Source organism: Lissotriton helveticus, chromosome 4_1 (assembly GCF_964261635.1).
Source record: "Lissotriton helveticus chromosome 4_1, aLisHel1.1, whole genome shotgun sequence".
In the NCBI taxonomy this organism is placed as follows: Eukaryota; Metazoa; Chordata; class Amphibia; order Caudata; family Salamandridae; genus Lissotriton; species Lissotriton helveticus.
The window spans coordinates 155,982,986-155,999,645 of NC_136063.1; the positions used below are offsets into that span (position 1 = coordinate 155,982,986).

At 44.9% G+C, this 16,660-nt stretch overlaps 1 protein-coding gene across 1 annotated transcript in view; it reads right to left on the bottom strand.

Annotated features, from left to right (window-relative positions):
* Positions 1-15,976, bottom strand: part of LOC144828453 (cytochrome c1, heme protein, mitochondrial-like) — a 190,956-nt gene extending 174,980 nt beyond the window's left edge. The window contains exon 1 of the mRNA XM_078686630.1: positions 15,801-15,976. Coding sequence (XP_078542756.1) covers positions 15,801-15,899 — 99 coding nt within the window. The 5' untranslated portion in view covers positions 15,900-15,976. The remainder of the gene's footprint in view (positions 1-15,800) is intronic.
* Between the last annotated feature and the right edge of the window lie 684 nt (positions 15,977-16,660).

Here is a 16,660-nt window from a genome sequence, read left to right on the forward strand (position 1 = left end):
ACCGTTGATTTAACGTCTAACATGATCGCCTTCAGGTCGACGCCACGTACCGGAGGCGCCTCCATGCCGACAGCAGAGTCACCCCCGTCAGGCCCTGCACCGTCCGGACGAGTAGATCAACACTGATCAAAGGTGAGTTTTGGCTGTTTGGGGTCGGCCCACCCCATGGCGAACGGCGCCAGAGAGGCTGGACTGCAGGCAGGATGGGCAGCAGCACCAGGAGCAGGGGACCGGACACCACCTCTCAGAAAGGGTAGCCCGGGTGGCAGAGCCGGCAAAGAACCCAGCGCCTAGCAGCAGTAGCGGTCTGCCGCGACCCAAAGTGAACACAGAAGGGCGCCACATAGCAGCTACAGGAGAAACCGGCTCCCAGAGGTCACAAATCTGCCACACAGTGGCTCTCCAGGGGCGAGCCCCCAGGGTATGGTGAGATTGTGCAGAGAGCACACCGCGCTATCGGCCACAAGCATCAGGTAGACTACAGGACCAATGCGGCACTGAATACTGGGATAGACAAGACACGTAGCGCAGCTTATAGGAGTCTCAACAGCCTAGATCAGGGCGAGTCCAGGGCGCAGGGGTGGCACCAAGCTCCTAAAGCGGGGGCAAAACGGTGGAAGCGGGGCTTCACACGAGTGGATGCAACATGCGGTACGTGCAGGGTCAGAGTGTCACGTCGGATCTCCTCGCTTTCGGTGGAGCAGCAAAAGCGGAGTCAGGCAGGCCAGGGGGTAGATGCCGTCAGCCCAACGCAATCACAATCTCGCAGCCGAGGTCCAGGGCCAACACTGCAGGAGAGGTGTCAGATCCAAGCGCCGAGGAGCAGCCAGAGCAGGGTGTGATGGGCCATGGGGGCAGGCAGCCAGAACGCGGTCTCACGCCGGCTGCACCGCACAGGATCTCCAGGAGGCCACCGGCATCGCACGCCAAGCTGAAAGGGAGCCGCGGCGAGGAGGAGCGGGGGTCCGCCGCTCCCGGCACCAGGCCCAGCCTCCATCGGCTGTAAGCGCGATCCCGGCTGCGAATCAATGCGATGAAGTGTGTCGGCAGGCTCGGGCCAGGCTGTAATACTCACGGACCCCCAACCCCGCCGCGGGCAGCCCCAGCAGTAGCCGCACTCACCGGGACAGGATGCAGAAAGGCCCTCGGCGCCCCTTAGGCGGCACAGACCTCCCAGACGGCAATCAGGAGAGCAGGCAGCGCTAAGCCAGACCAGGCCCACCTAAGGAGTGGGCCCCCGCGAAGAAGGCGGACCGCTGATCTCAGCCCACACAGGCCGTCCGGGAATCAAAACGGCAACAAACGGCTCCCAGGGTGCTGCAGCTTCGGGATAGGCAGGTGGGAGACAGAAGAAATGCTGTCTGCTTGCAGATTATGTTGGATTATTAACTTGGCCAGCAGAGCCCAGTTAGAGTACAGCCATCTTGCAGCCGGCCAATTCACGCCCCCATATTTACAATAAAGTTAAGAAAATTGACAAGTTAAATTGTAAAAGCAATTTAATGGGAATTCTAAAAATATATATTTCACAAAGAAACACTACTATCTGCTTGTACAATCAAGCTGCCAATAAAGGCTGGGTGTGGCATCTGAAGATTTGTGGTTATTTTCAAAACAGGTTTTGTTTATTTTACTGTAGGATTCAAAGGGGTGGATGTTATTTTGATGGAGTACATATTTTTTTCTTTGACAACGGAGTACGGGTATTAAGGGAGATGCAGTTTTTCGCCATGGTACACACCAGAAAAAGGGGAGGAGTTGGAGGTAATCACAGCATGATGGTTTACAGGTGTGAAAGCTTTTTCTTTAAAAACGGCACGAGCGTGAGGGAAATATAACAAGAGTTTCTGTCATGAGGAAGTGAAGTGAGGTTATGCTGCCTGTTGTGGCGCAGAGAAGGTAAATGGGGGAGAAGGGTGGCTCGTAGTTTTGCAGAAACTGTTCAGCTGGGAGGGAGCTGTGATTAATTGCATATTTTGAGAAAACCGGTGATGCACATTTTGGGAGTTGGGAAGGTTATGAGTATGGCGGGAGTTTGATGTTTTAGTGTTAATATCGTATGGTTTTTAGCTCTGCTTGGCTGAGGGTAGCGTTTAGAGCAATGAGTCTGGGTTTATGTACAATTGTAATGGTCAAGTAGCTAGCTTAATTGTTTCTTTATTTTATTTACAGTTAACCCCTGACGAAGAATTGTAAAAATTCGAAATGCATTGGGAGCATGCTGTGCTACAAAACCACTGTTTAATCATGTTTGACTTCACATGCCTCCGTTAAAGCTTGGATTGGCAACGTTTGGCACTTGAAAATGACGAATAAAGAATTCAAAGCGCAAACATGCTGTCTCCGTTGTGGTGAAATATTAAGAATGATGCACGATTTAAGATATTGGATTAACATTGATAATCAGATATTTATGATGTAACTTTGGAGGAAGTGTTTCACGAAGGAATGATTTCAGGTTTCGCAGTGCGACAGTCTGGTGCAGGAGAGATGTGCCCAATTGGAGTATTTGTTAATAAAGGCTGGTTAGGCAGAACGGCAACGGCGGAGGTAAGAGGCAACCTAGCACCTTAAGATTTGGAGAAGTGGGCAAACGAACAGCAGATTACCAGTACTAAAACATAAATAATACTCAAGAGCTCAACATCATGCTGAGAGTGAATGCATTTTAATTGGCATATTAACAATTTTGAACACTAGTTACTATTAACTTGCATTTCTTTTGTATAGTCCAACAATGTACATTTATTATTATGCCCTTGAAAGACAAATCAAGATAATCAGAAATTGTTATCCAGACAGATACATTTTACTAAATTCAAGTATGCACTGTGAATTACTGACTTGGTGCTGGGTATGGAGCATCTAAAACTCCCAAGGGACAGAAGTCACATCAACACAAAAGACAACTACCAACTGCTTTAGGTTACTCAAAACTTGCTTCTTCCAGCTATAGCAATTTATGCTCTGCCACTTATCTATTCGCTGAAAATCTCCTTACAAACCAAATATGGCTCATTACTCTTCTCTACTTACAGACAGTGATGAAGTTTTTGTTTGATTCTGAGCCCATCAAACATTGGGTAGATGCTGAACCTAGATGCAAAGGAGCAACAACACACAGGATTTGAAGTGGCAGAATTTAATATCTTAATCTTGAAAGATGAGCACAAATGATTTCATCTGGAGATTTAAAAATAACAGAAATACTCTCATCTGGGATAGTGATTCTATAAGTGGGTGAAAAATAATTATCAAAAAAATACATTGGCAAAGCCAATAGGTCCAGCACTGGCAAGCTACTGTATATGTGAAGAAGAATGGATTACCACTCTTACTTTTATGTAACAGTAAATGTTCTTTTAAGTGAGCAGTTAAAAAATAAAAATAATGAAAATAAATAGAAAGTAAAAACAACAAAAAAACTTGGTAAAGCATTGGACCACCAGCATGTTCTCAGTAAGCAGATGTACATGCAACCAGGCAAATGGCCCATCACTTACAGAACAAGAGATCCAATGAATGAAGTGGGTTGAAATATGAATGATAGCTGAAAAGACCTATAGATCAAGATGGCCGATCCCTAAGCTGCTCTCAGTAAGAAGCATGCGGCTGCAGTAGCACTACGGTTTGTATAACAAACATGCAGACCTATAGATCAAGATGGCCGATCCCTAAGCTGCTCTCAGTAAGAAGCATGCGGCTGCAGTAGCACTACGGTTTGTATAAAAAACAAGCATTTACAATGCAATGGTCTCGGAATTATTAAAGGTAGAGCTATTGGCATTGCTCATGACATTTTTTTAAAATCATAAATGGCATTGTCATTTACATGGCCAATAGCTTAATCGTTAAATAAATGGCATTGTCATTTACAATGCCAATTGCTTAAATCGCTCGCAAATGCATGACCTATTGCATTTACACACACCCAGAGCCACACATACACACAGAGCCACACACACACACAGAGCCACACACAGAGCCACACACACAGAGCCACACACACAGAGCCACACACACAGAGCCACACACACAGAGCCACACACACACACACAGAGCCACACACACACACAGAGCCACACACACACACACACACAGAGCCACATACACACCCACACAGAGCCACATACACACCCACACAGAGCCACATACACACCCACAGGAGAGCAAGCACAGCGAGGGGGGCAGGAGAGCAAGCACAGCGAGGGGGGCAGGAGAGCAAGCACAGCGAGGCAGGAGAGCAAGCACAGCGAGGCAGGAGAGCAAGCACAGCGAGGGGGGCAGGAGAGCAAGCACAGCGAGGGGGGCAGGAGAGCAAGCACAGCGAGGGGGGCAGGAGAGCAAGCACAGCGAGGCAGGAGAGCAAGCACAGCGAGGCAGGAGAGCAAGCACAGCGAGGGGGGCAGGAGAGCAAGCACAGCGAGGGGGGCAGGAGAGCAAGCACAGCGAGGGGGGCAGGAGAGCAAGCACAGCGAGGGGGGCAGGAGAGCAAGCACTGCGAGGGGGGCAGGAGAGCAAGCACTGCGAGGGGGGCAGGAGAGCAAGCACTGCGAGGGGGGCAGGAGAGCAAGCACTGCGAGGGGGGCAGGAGAGCAAGCACTGCGAGGGGGGCAGGAGAGCAAGCACAGCGAGGAGGGAGGAGAGCAAGCACAGCGAGGAGGGAGGAGAGCAAGCACAGCGAGGAGGGAGGAGAGCAAGCACAGCGAGGAGGGAGGAGAGCAAGCACAGCGAGGGGGCAGGAGAGCAAGCACAGCTAGGGGGCAGGAGAGCAAGCACAGCTAGGGGGGCAGGAGAGCAAGCACAGCGAGGAGGGAGGAGAGCAAGCACAGCGAGGAGGGAGGAGAGCAAGCACAGCGAGGAGGGAGGAGAGCAAGCACAGCGAGGGGGCAGGAGAGCAAGCACAGCTAGGGGGCAGGAGAGCAAGCACAGCTAGGGGGCAGAAGAACCAGGGGGCAGGGGAGCAATACACATCCAGAGCCAAATACACACCCAGAGCCAAATACACACATACACACACACACAGGAGAGCAAGCACAGCCAGGGGCAGAAGAGCAAGCACAGCCAGGGGGCAGAAGGCAAGAAAAAACGGCACAATCAGGGGGCAGAAGGCAAGAAAAAACGGCACAATCAGGGGGCAGAACCTTGCAAAGCATTTATACAGCCTGTTTTGACAAGTTCAAAAGTGTCCCAATTTGCAAACATGGGCCACTTTTTTACGCATCCAATTAACTAAAAGCGCACTCTTTTTTTTGGTATCCGGACCGGTTTCCTCTTCCAGTTCAACCCTGCGCTCGGCTGCCGACATTTAAGCTTCTTGAATACTGCCATGTGGGGCGAAAAACGGGATCTCACACTATACAACTGACGTGCACTGAAGCCCATGGCATACTAAGAAAAAACGTTGAAATATTTACATTTCTAAAACAAAACAAAAAACACAAGCAACTGGGGCAAGCTAATATGTCAATAGCTCTGGCGCACTACTTACCTATTGTATGCGAAATGTTTAGAAAACAATTGAGGAGCGGACTATACAGAACAGTTCACCTTCGTCCAAAGAGTTCATGTATGGGAAGTAGCCGGCCAGCGCCTCGAAGGAGGCGGAGAGGCTGCCGCGGGAGCAGTGCATGCGGCCGCTGTCGGTGCTGCCGCCGCTGCCCGCGCTCTCCTGGCTCTGCTGCCGGCCCATCTTGCACTAGGCTCCGCCGCCCGGCTCCCGGTACAGGATGTGCGGCGTCATGGCGGCGGCTACAAAGGGTGCCGGCCTCTGCCCTCCGGGACGGGAGCTCAGAGGTGCTCTGGTCCGAATCGCTCAGAGATGCCGAAGGCAGCTTTCTTTGAGGGGGAATTCACGATTGGTCCAAGTACCCGCCCGAGGCTGATGCAGTATCCCGGCTCGGAGCAGAGCCCCTGGGTGATGACAGTCTCTGTAGTACCTTGCGCAAGGTATGGCCAGTCCCAACGCAGCTCTGCCAAATGTCCTCGATGCCAAACTACCTCCGAACGCCAACTTATCGTGTGTCTCGGGGCTCAGTTCTCCGTTGTACAAAATATTTCAGAATTCTAGGTGCCCGTCACAAACCTACACAATTACTCTGGTCCAAAGACAGATCCTCCCAGTGTCTCAGAACTTCGAACCTCTGATTTTCAAATATACACCGATCTCATAGCACCAATGACCATATACAGCCACACGAATGAGCCGATATCCACGCATCTGGTACCGAAGCACTAATATCTAAATTGTATGCCAGGTCTGACTGCACAAGTCTCAAGTGTGTGCCAAATCTCAACATATACATTTCTTGTTCCCCGAAGACAACAACAACAAAAAAAATGGCAGCCGCAAACTTCCGAAATTTTCGGAATCTGGAGCGTGTTTTTGGCGTTCTGAGTGACTGGTGACGTCACAGTCGAAAGAACGCAAAAAAACACGCCACCGAATCCGAAAGAGATGGGGCTTTATTGGAGTGACTCCCCTCTCCTCCAATGGCTGTCCTCGGTTTAGGAAGCCAGCCAATGGTGCAGAATGGAGGAGAGAGGCGGGTTCAAGCCCCCATACTCCAAAACATTAAATCTCCTCCCGGAGACTGCGCAAGCGCAGCCTACAGTCCTCGACCTAAAAATATGGACACAATTATCTTTCACATCAATTATTTAACTGGTAAAGAGCAGCTTCATGCCCCAGATACGCATGGCAAAAAAGATAACCCTTATAAACAGATAACTCAAAGAGACTCGCAATAAATGCTGAAATCTGGTCTCAGAAAAGTCAAAGAGAATTCTAATTAGAATAAAAGCACATCCCACTTCTCTGGTAGAACTAAGCGTGCTTCAAAAAATGGACTAACGCAATTCACAATTAATTTTGTTATGATTTGGAATTCCAAGGAATTCCACATAACATTACAATAAAACATTAATTCATAAAAAACAGTATTAAAAAGTACAAAGAGTTACACCATTAAAATCTTATCTATGGGAGATAAATATTAAATGAAAGCAGCGGCAAGATTTCTATAAAGTACCGTATAAAGTGCACATGCCATTTACAATATGCAGACGTAAAGAAACCATAATCCTAATCCAGGCCTAATACCTGAATCAACCCTTTTAGTTTAGCCCAAAATTACTAAAATCATATACATTTATGCAATTATTATCCAATATACAGGCAGTAGTTAACAAAAGCAATTAAAATATTTCTTATGTCGAGGACAGAGAACAGTGTTAACAGCAGATGATTTATGCAAGATGATACTAAAAGTGCAAATATATCAAGATAAAGTACTAGTGCATCGACACCCTAATCCAGGACAGAACTCAGGATGATTATCTAGCAACAATTTAGCCAAATTAACTCGGAACAAAGAACTGAAAAATTTAAGTAGCAAACAAAATTTGTTAAAACACACTACTAAACAATGATACTTATCCGATGTTGCAAGTATTAAAAATTCTTAAAGTGCTTGAAAAGTGCTAAGACAAGGGAAGTTATACAAGGTACTACATGAACCACTGTACCCCCTACCTATAGACTTTCTAATATATATTTAAAAATTCTTAAAAAAAACAGAAAATCTTAAAACATATCTGTTTTGACGGGGGATGCAGAAGAAAGTTGCGTGCCTGATCTGCTGTTGAAATATTATAATGTAAAAAACCAGGACTTAGAAATTTGCGTCGCATTGAACTAAGTGCTGGGCACACAATCAAAACATGATTAAAATCTTGGATGCCTCCATTGCATAAATCACAAATTCTTTTATTTTTGGGGATACCCTCCCAAGCTCCTGTTACTATCCTCAGCGGCAACAAATTCATTCTTAGGAGTAAAATCACTCTACGTACACCATGTTTCAAGTTCCAAAGAACATACGGCTGAGGATTTTTTACAATTGAACTCTCCGCTAAGCAATCCAGTTTACCATTCCCTCTGCATATTTCCAGATCTCTTTCTCGTGAGATCACATATATGGTTTTTTTAATTATATGCTTTAATTCTATTTTGTTTAAACCTGCTGCCCCTGTTATGTCCACACCAAAAAGGTACTTAAAGCTTTTAAATAGTTTCTAAATATTACACTTTTACACAATAAGTTATCAAAAATTTCCTTGTGCAGAGCTAGCCTTAATAGATTTTCTTGACCATTTATCAAAGCATTACACCACCTTAAAGACCCTGCCAATGACAAAACATATGTTGAGAGGAGGCCAAATTCGAGCCTAAGAGCCGCAATTAATGCAGCCTGACTCAGGTTACATATTTGGCGCCAGATTTTGCCTTCCACTTTATCGAACTTAGCCCACTCACATTCGTCAATTGTTTCACTAGCATAATTCAAGGTCGGCGGAATCTTTATTTTGTACACTGCAATAGTATGTAAAAAGTGTATTTTCCCGCATTGCTTATACAAGCGGTTAATTGCCGAAGCTTGTGAAATAGCTTTACTTTTGCAGTGATCTAAATGTCTGATAGCAGAGCACCTATTTGTAAAAAAATTCCTACATAAGGATAAAATGTCACTATTTCCATATTTTCATCTCCCAAATTCCATTTCATATTTGATCTAACCATACAGCCTTTCTGACTAAAAATCATCACCTTACTCTTAGAAGTGTTTATTTAAAAAAAATATTCTTTAGTGTACCTGACCAGCTCCGTCAAACGTCTTTGCAACCCAATTGGAGTTAGATCCATGATGATTGCGTCGTCAGCATACAGTAAACAACTTAATTTTAGACCACCCACTTGTGGAGGGTACCCTTTACTCTCCCCTACCCGGTTAGGGAGGTCATTTATGTAGATTGAGAAGAGTAAAGGGGCCACCTCAGACTAAAAGCACCAGAGATAGTTCTATAAGACATGTAAACAGTGAATAGAGATTCACAAATCATCAGCAGTATTAAATGCTATTTTTTATCAAGCCCTGTGTTGTAACTTGTAATGTTGCTTGCATCCTTTCCCTTAACTATCTGTTCCCTGCTGCTCAGCAAGTATGAATGTGTGATGTGTGTGGAATGTTGGAATGCTTGATGCGGTAGTGGAGTGTAGAGAGAGACAGTTGGAGTGGGTGGGCTGCTCCTGGTGGTGCTGAACCTATCCTACTTACCATCCTGTAACTAAGTTTAATAAACCTCTTACCTATAACCTACTTCATGGCTACTTGTGGACTTCTTCTGGATTACATCAAACTTTAAACGTTCTTCTTGTTTTTCATTCAATTGGACTAAGACATGCAACTGGACAAGCTGGTGCAATGCCTCAAATGCCTCTGGAAACCCAGTCCTGTTGTGATGGCAGAATGCTTAGGTGGTTCTGCTTAAATCTCTTGGTCCTGCTCCCTAGGGTTTATACGGTAACTAGAGGGGGGGACTATGCCTCATACCTACCTTCAAGGCGAGGTCAAGGGCAGGAGTGTCAAAACCAGGAAAGGGGGGGGGGGGGGGGGGAGGAGAGAAAGCGGAAAAACATAGACAGAAAATGACCCACTCCTTCAGGTCCTTCTTTAAAGTGCAACCTACAGTAGTGGACATCATAAAACAGGCAGGGGCCCTTAGGAAGCAGCCAGTGGGCGAAGCTAAAGGGAATCAAATGGCTGCTGCAGGAGACTCCCCGCTTTCAAATTTGCTGGCAGGTCAGAAACAGGCTCCCTTAGGTGAGAGTGATGAAACAACCACCCTGGAGGCCCCAACTACAACTTCTCAGGGGGGCGAGTCAGATTCTAATACCGTTGGCATAGAACAATACGCCTGAGTCAAGACCACCATTGCCCATGGAAACTATATTCCAGACTTTATCAGAGGAAATCAAGAAGGGGTTCGCGGTTTCTGAAATAAACCAGGGAGAGATACAGTCTTTTGCGAGTCACTAGAAAAGAAGATAGACCTATTAAACACTAGGACCCAGACTCTGGAGAACTCTGTGGATGAGCTAAAAAGTGATCTATGTTTGGTGAAGGAATGCATAGTAGGCTTAAGAAAGGATGAGCAGGAGGTGTACAACTGGAACAATTAAAAAAGGAATAATCTCGGAATCCTAAACGTCACAGAAGGGAAAGAAGGAGAAGATCTAAGGGCCTATGTTATCACGTTAATTAAGGAAGCAATGCAGATTGAGGAATCCAAAGGTGATTCGAGTCAAGACATTCAAAGGGTCCATAGAGATCCTTTCAGAAAAACCCCAACAAAGCTAAACCCCTGAAAACCCTAGTGAACTTCCACACGTACTCCCTAAAAGAAAGAATCCTGTCTATAGCCTTGACAGGCAATGGGATCTGGGGGGAAAACATGATGAGTTTAAAAAGCTAGGAGCAGTAGCCCAACTTAATTTCCCCACCTCCTTGAAGGTAATGCACACGAATAAGATGCACAATGTAAGGAGAAAGCAAAAAGCAGAAGAACTCTTAGAAAGGATTAAAAATAAAAAAAGGAAACAACACCGTCTAGCCTTTATAACTGATGAGGCTCTCTTTTGTTACCTTGCTTCCTTTCTTTCTTCTTTTAGTTCGCTCTTCAACACAGAACCAGTGTTAAAGCTGAGAGGTGTGATATGTTGGGGGGGGGTCTATTTTTTTTCTTCATCTTAAAGATTTTACATTTTGAAAAAAATACTGACAAGACAAGCGGTCACACTTATTGTAGGCTAGAGGTTGTGGTTGCGGTGGGGGTGTCCAAACAAAGCAATCAGGACTAACATCAAGAAATGTATTTTTAAATTCCTCTTTTGCCTCAGTTAAGTTGGTCACATCGGTATGTGTGCACTCATGATATGTTCCGTGGGGCACTTTCCATCACACCACTCAAATAGAACTTAAAGTACGATTCGGTTCTTCTCTTGGAATGTTAATGGTTTACGCACAAAAAGGAGAAGGGCAAACATGTTACAATATTTGAGGGACTCTCCCTCACAGAATTATTCTTTAAGACACTCACTTGATCAGAAATGAATGTATGCCAATATTTAAAAACCTAAAGTGGGTCGGCATATTATCTGCACGGATCAGAATGCAAATATAAGAGGAGTGGCTATGATAAAGCCAAAACCAACAAAACACCAATGCTGATGCACAATTTATCACCTTACATCCGGTACATTGAACAAAACAATGTCACCATCAACCGCTTTTTCAGTTTGATTTAATCCAAATGTATTCATTTAAGAGACGAGATACCTGGGGTATGAGTACCAGGTTTTTGATGAGTTTGGCACCTCTAGCGTGTTCGCTACAGTATTCCCCTGACGAAGTTATTTACCTAAATGCATTGGGAGATGTGAATACCATGGAGATGTAAATAAGCAAGGATCTTCATGCAAATAATGAATCCTGTGAAACTATGAGAATTTGAAAACAAGTTCAAGAAATAAACGAAATCAAGAAAAGTTCAACAAAGTGGCTTGGATATGAATATGTAATATTTGTTTGATTATGGCAGTGTTGCAAATAAATGTTGTACTTGAAGATAAGTTTATGTACCGCGAGGCATAAAAATTGACGTATTAATAAGCACCGTAAGGGTGAGTGTACAGTGTGCTCCTAACACGGGCAGGTTCTGTTCGTCTTGTGATTTAGTATTGTATACCTGACAGGGGCTAGTCAGGACAGGGAGCAGCACCACAAAAACGTTTTGATTAATGGTTTACAAGGGTTAATTTTAGGTGTGCAGGTTATCACCATTGTTTAATCTGTAACACCATGTCTACCATCTTAGGGCTGCAAATCGAGGCAAGCCTTCCCTTGATCATCTTTGGATTCACTGACAACATTTGTGGGCCGGTTAGAGCTTTTCTTCGCTATACTGCTCACTAGAAGGGAAATCTGCTGCAAATGGGTTGAATGCCTAACGCCCTCACCCCACGAATGATATGTGGCTGGACTCTTTAATCACTACATCCAAGCTAGATCTAAGGGGGAATACATCTAAAATAAAGAAGGCCCTTTGGAGCTTCCTATTGAGATGGTTTTACAAAGAGGGGGGAGAGAATATTGATGGAGGTCTCCACTAAATCTGTTGCCCTCTATGCCCTATATTTAAACCTGCTAAATATCTCTCCAGGCAGTAATGGATTGCAACCCCAGTTCCCAAAAATCTATACCAGCAGCTGCCGGCTCATAACAGACCAAAAGTGACTTTTACCAGTTTGGGACAATTCCCTCCTGCGCGCTAGAGTTCCCGAAATTGGGAAGTTTCGATACCTGGTCCAAGGTATACAGGTGCAGGCGTTTGGAGTGGTTATTGTTGTCGGAGGCAAATGAGATCAAATATTTTTTTAAAACAGCTTCCTTCTTCCCAGGGCAGTGCAGCTCAACTTACCATGGCTACAGTTCTGATTACGAGCAGCGACACAATTCTAGTCCAAGAGAGGCCTCAAAGATGCAAGGAATCTGTTCAGAAACAAATCCAGCAACAGCGCCTGAGTTGGGTGACCAACTTTTTGCTGAAAGGTTAAAAAAAAGTGCTAAATGATATCCTCAAACAATAGTAGAGGTCTGTTACATTATGAAGGTTTGTGGAGCACGCTATCACCCATGAGAGTATCCTGGTACTGAGCAGATGTGTGACTAGCCTAGATGAACAAGCATTCTACCTTCACCCAGTGCACCATGTATGACTTATCACTACGTCCAAACACAAAAGGTGTTTTTTGTATAGTTCACCAACCAAATTGACCTGGTTCAGATGCTCCAAAATATGGACCATACGGAAATAGAGGTAAAAGGAGTAAGGATTGGCAAATTGCTAACCGTTTGTTCAAGTCTGGATTCAAACTAGCATTTAGATTCCAAAAACCTGGCTAGTAGACAACAGTTCCATAGCGCGGTTAGTACAGGAATGCCTACATACTGTGAAGCATTTGGATTGACAGACTGCAGTGTCAGCATCAGAAGTTTTCTTTTTTCTAGAGGAAACCTCTCTTCTATAAGCATTCTCCTTGTGTAAAACGTTAACAATTGTAAACTTGACAATCTAAACTTCAAGGCACCCTCAGATGAGGTAGTCTTTCATATAGTGGTTGTCTTTACACCAAATCAGGATTCCTTAACACAACAGAAAGGAAAACGGCATCCGTTTGTAATTAGAACAGAATCCCATGCTAACATAGCACCTTTACAATATAATATTCTCTTTGCCAAAGACCAGATATATACCCTGTGCACACCAAAAAGAGGATCTTAAGCATCGGACGTAAATAAAGATGAAGGGGAGTTTATTGCTTTGAAGCACTAGAAGTGAACAGCTCTTGCCAGGTATTATTTGCTCATTCCTACATATTTGAGAGCTAAAGAGTCACTGTCTTCACCACTGAGTGCCCGTGCCAGACACCCTAATTTACGGTGACTTCAATCACAATAAAAACACATCTCTGAAGTGAATGGTACACAATAAATGGCAAAGAGAAGTCAAAAGTTGCTGCTGAGTTGGGACGTGTGGACTTGCCAGGGAAGTAAAAGGGAGGGTTCAAACTCCACCACATAAATTGTTTTTCCATGATAGGTCAGGAACAGGGATATTACTTGAAGACCAACAACGAGGGGAAATGCGAGTATTGTGTCCTTTATCTAAGCGAATCAGACCTTTACAAAAGATACAAGAGTGACTCACTTCCAAAACCACTGTCAATGAAAAGCAGATGAGTCTAACAAATCAAAGACGTACTGTCAGCCCAATCCCAGCAACTTCCTTTAATAAAGAGCGGACCTTGTCCACAGAAATTCATGGTTGAGCCCCTTCTTCTGCCATCAGACTCGCACGAGCGTGCTCTCCAGCAGATGCTTGCAGTCAATGGATTCAGACACAGCCTACAACTTAGTTCTACCTCAGTGATACCTACAGTCAGAGTAAACACTAGCAGAATACACACAGTCGGGGAAATAAGAAATACTACTTAGCATTATTCATAACCTCACAAAAAATAGATGCAATACAACAACTGAAGACAAGCTATTGATGCCACATCAAAGAAATAGTAAACATAATTGACAAAAAATATAAAAACAATGCGAACACAAGCAAAACGTCAACATTAAAGTCAAGACGTACAATTACAATGAATGCATAATACATAGGAGTGTCTGGATTAACGTAAGCAAAATATCTGTTCTAAGTGTTGTATGGTTGCTCCTAAGTAGAATTGTGTATCTGGAAAACATAAGCATTAATTTTGGTGATTGAGCCCACTCATTTTTCAGAGTATGTTGTCCCAGTTCATGGCTAGCTCACAGAACCCCATCTGGAGTCCTAAACTTAGAGGGTACTCGGGGGTGTCTGCAACCTCAGAACATGACAATTCTAATTCCCCTAAGGAAATTGTGGAAATGGATCTACAATGTCATTGTTACTTAGGCATGCCTAAAGGGAGTCACAAGAAATATACAAATTGGCATTTCAAGCATTCATTCAAGCAATTGTATTCTTGTGTAAAATGCATGGGTTGCAATTATCTGCAGAAGGAAACACAGCACTGTTACCAGCACTACAAGAAATGTGAAAAAGAGGAACAATTCAACCATTGTCACAGCTACGGTGATTCCATGCATATACAAATATGCCATAATTATACTCTTACCTATACTATTTAGAGCATAGAGAGAGTGCTGTCCGCCAGATCGCTAGGGATGCCAAAACTCCCCATACCTGTGTAAGATGCATCAGGAAGCCAGTCTGGAATAGAACAGTCAGTCGTCCTTTGCATGATACAGATAGGAGTCAGCAATGCTGGACCTCAGTCACGGGCGAACATTTCAGGAAAATCCATAGAAGTTATCCTCTAAGGAACATGGCTCAGAGGCAGTTTATATACTCAAAGCCTGGTTCCATGTGCATTGTGTCAGAGGTGCAATGCTGATGCGATTGCCTTTCTGATTCAGAGCAGTCTCCAACCAGACAACAACAAGCAGGGGCAACTTGCTCAGTGTTCTTCAACCTTGGACAGAGTACAAGTGTAGGGATAAAATGAAATGTGCTGGCAAGCATAACACTTTCTGAGTATGTTATCATGTACGTGCAAAGCATGTAAAAAGTCATCGTCTAAAAAAAAGTCAAATGTAAACGTTTATTTGTAAAATGGAAGCTTTTGTGCACGGGACCCCTCCTCCAGCACTTGCGAAGAACTAGGCTATGGCCAGAGAGGCACATTCCAGCAAAAGAAGGGTCTGCAGATTGGCTCTCCCCGGGATATGCTCTACACACAGTTATGAGGAGAACAACATTTGGAGGTCAGGTTCTAGTCTTCATCACAAGGTCGATGTGAGACCGAATTCTTAATGTGTGATGCACACACAACCTGCGAGACACAACCTGCGAGTGAGACTTGACATGTTTGTAACACAAACTCATTAACCTATATCCATTTTCTTATACCACTTTATCACTAACCTACAGCCGGTGATATCACTTGAAGGATCATTTTTTATCCTACTGAAAATACCGTTAATTCGTGTTGTATCTTCCTGTTCATGTCTCGTAGCTCTTCGCGTTAACAAAAAAATAGGACTCCACGTCCCAGCACGCTAAACATGGGACAACGCGAAAAGTCTGCGGGAGACAGAAGAAACCCCATCTGGACATCACTACAGATCAGCCACACAAATACCCTGCTGGAGTCACCAGTCACCCCCAGACACCGTTTCCCTATGCAGACAAGCAAGGAGAGGTCCCTCATGGATCTAATTCCTGCCCTGATCCCGGGCCTCTGCCTCTCTCACTGTGACCTTCATTCAAAGGAAACTGTGCACCAGATTCCAATCTCACCGGCCCGTTGACTTTTCATTGCCCCTTGATCTCGATGTCCTTACCCTGGGCTGCGAGGACCAGGCCGCCCCGCCCCCGGGGACCCTGAGGAGTCCCCTCTGTACCGAGCTCCGCGCCGCTAGGCTGACCGCCACCGCCGCCATCTTTGGCTTTCCCGTGACGTAAGGACTCTCACCTTGGGACCGGCATCGGACGTGAGAAGGACGGAAGGAAGCGACGCGCCATCGAGAGAGAAGAAGGACGAAGCGGCGTAATATCAGCAAAAGAAAGGATGGCATTGGAGAGGCAAAATAGTGGCCATCTTGAAAAAGCATAAATGTTTCTTTTAAATAGAAGACAGCAAAGAAAGCACAAGAGACATTCAACAGAAATCGGCATCTATTAAGTTGGGCAGTTGTTTGCTGTAAGGCAATCCATTTCCACACAGGCATTTTTATTTTATTTTGTGGGAATTACATACAGGGCACAAATCCTGAAAAAGAAGTGGGGGGACCAACCAAGTTAGGTATTATGCAAGTGACATCATGCTGCGTGACATTACATCGGTGACATCACGGCACGTAGCATCAGAGGAAGTGTCATCACAACCCATTACCTCACAGGAAGTAACCGCAAAAAGAGAAAGGCGGGGGCCGGCATTGGCCCTGACGCTGGTGATGGAGCAAGGATTCGCACGTAAAACGACTTGCTTGTAATCATGAACCTCGAATAACCCTAATTTATTAATCAATCTGTTTTGTTTTATTAATTTACCCTTTATTCTGACATTGTGGGTGTCCGAGAGACGCTTGCCTATGTGTTTACTAATCCTAATACGCTTGCTACTAAAATGGCTGCTGCTACGCGGGAATTTCTTCTGCGCATGCGTCGGTGTAGTATCCTGGTTTGGAAACCACTACCTTTC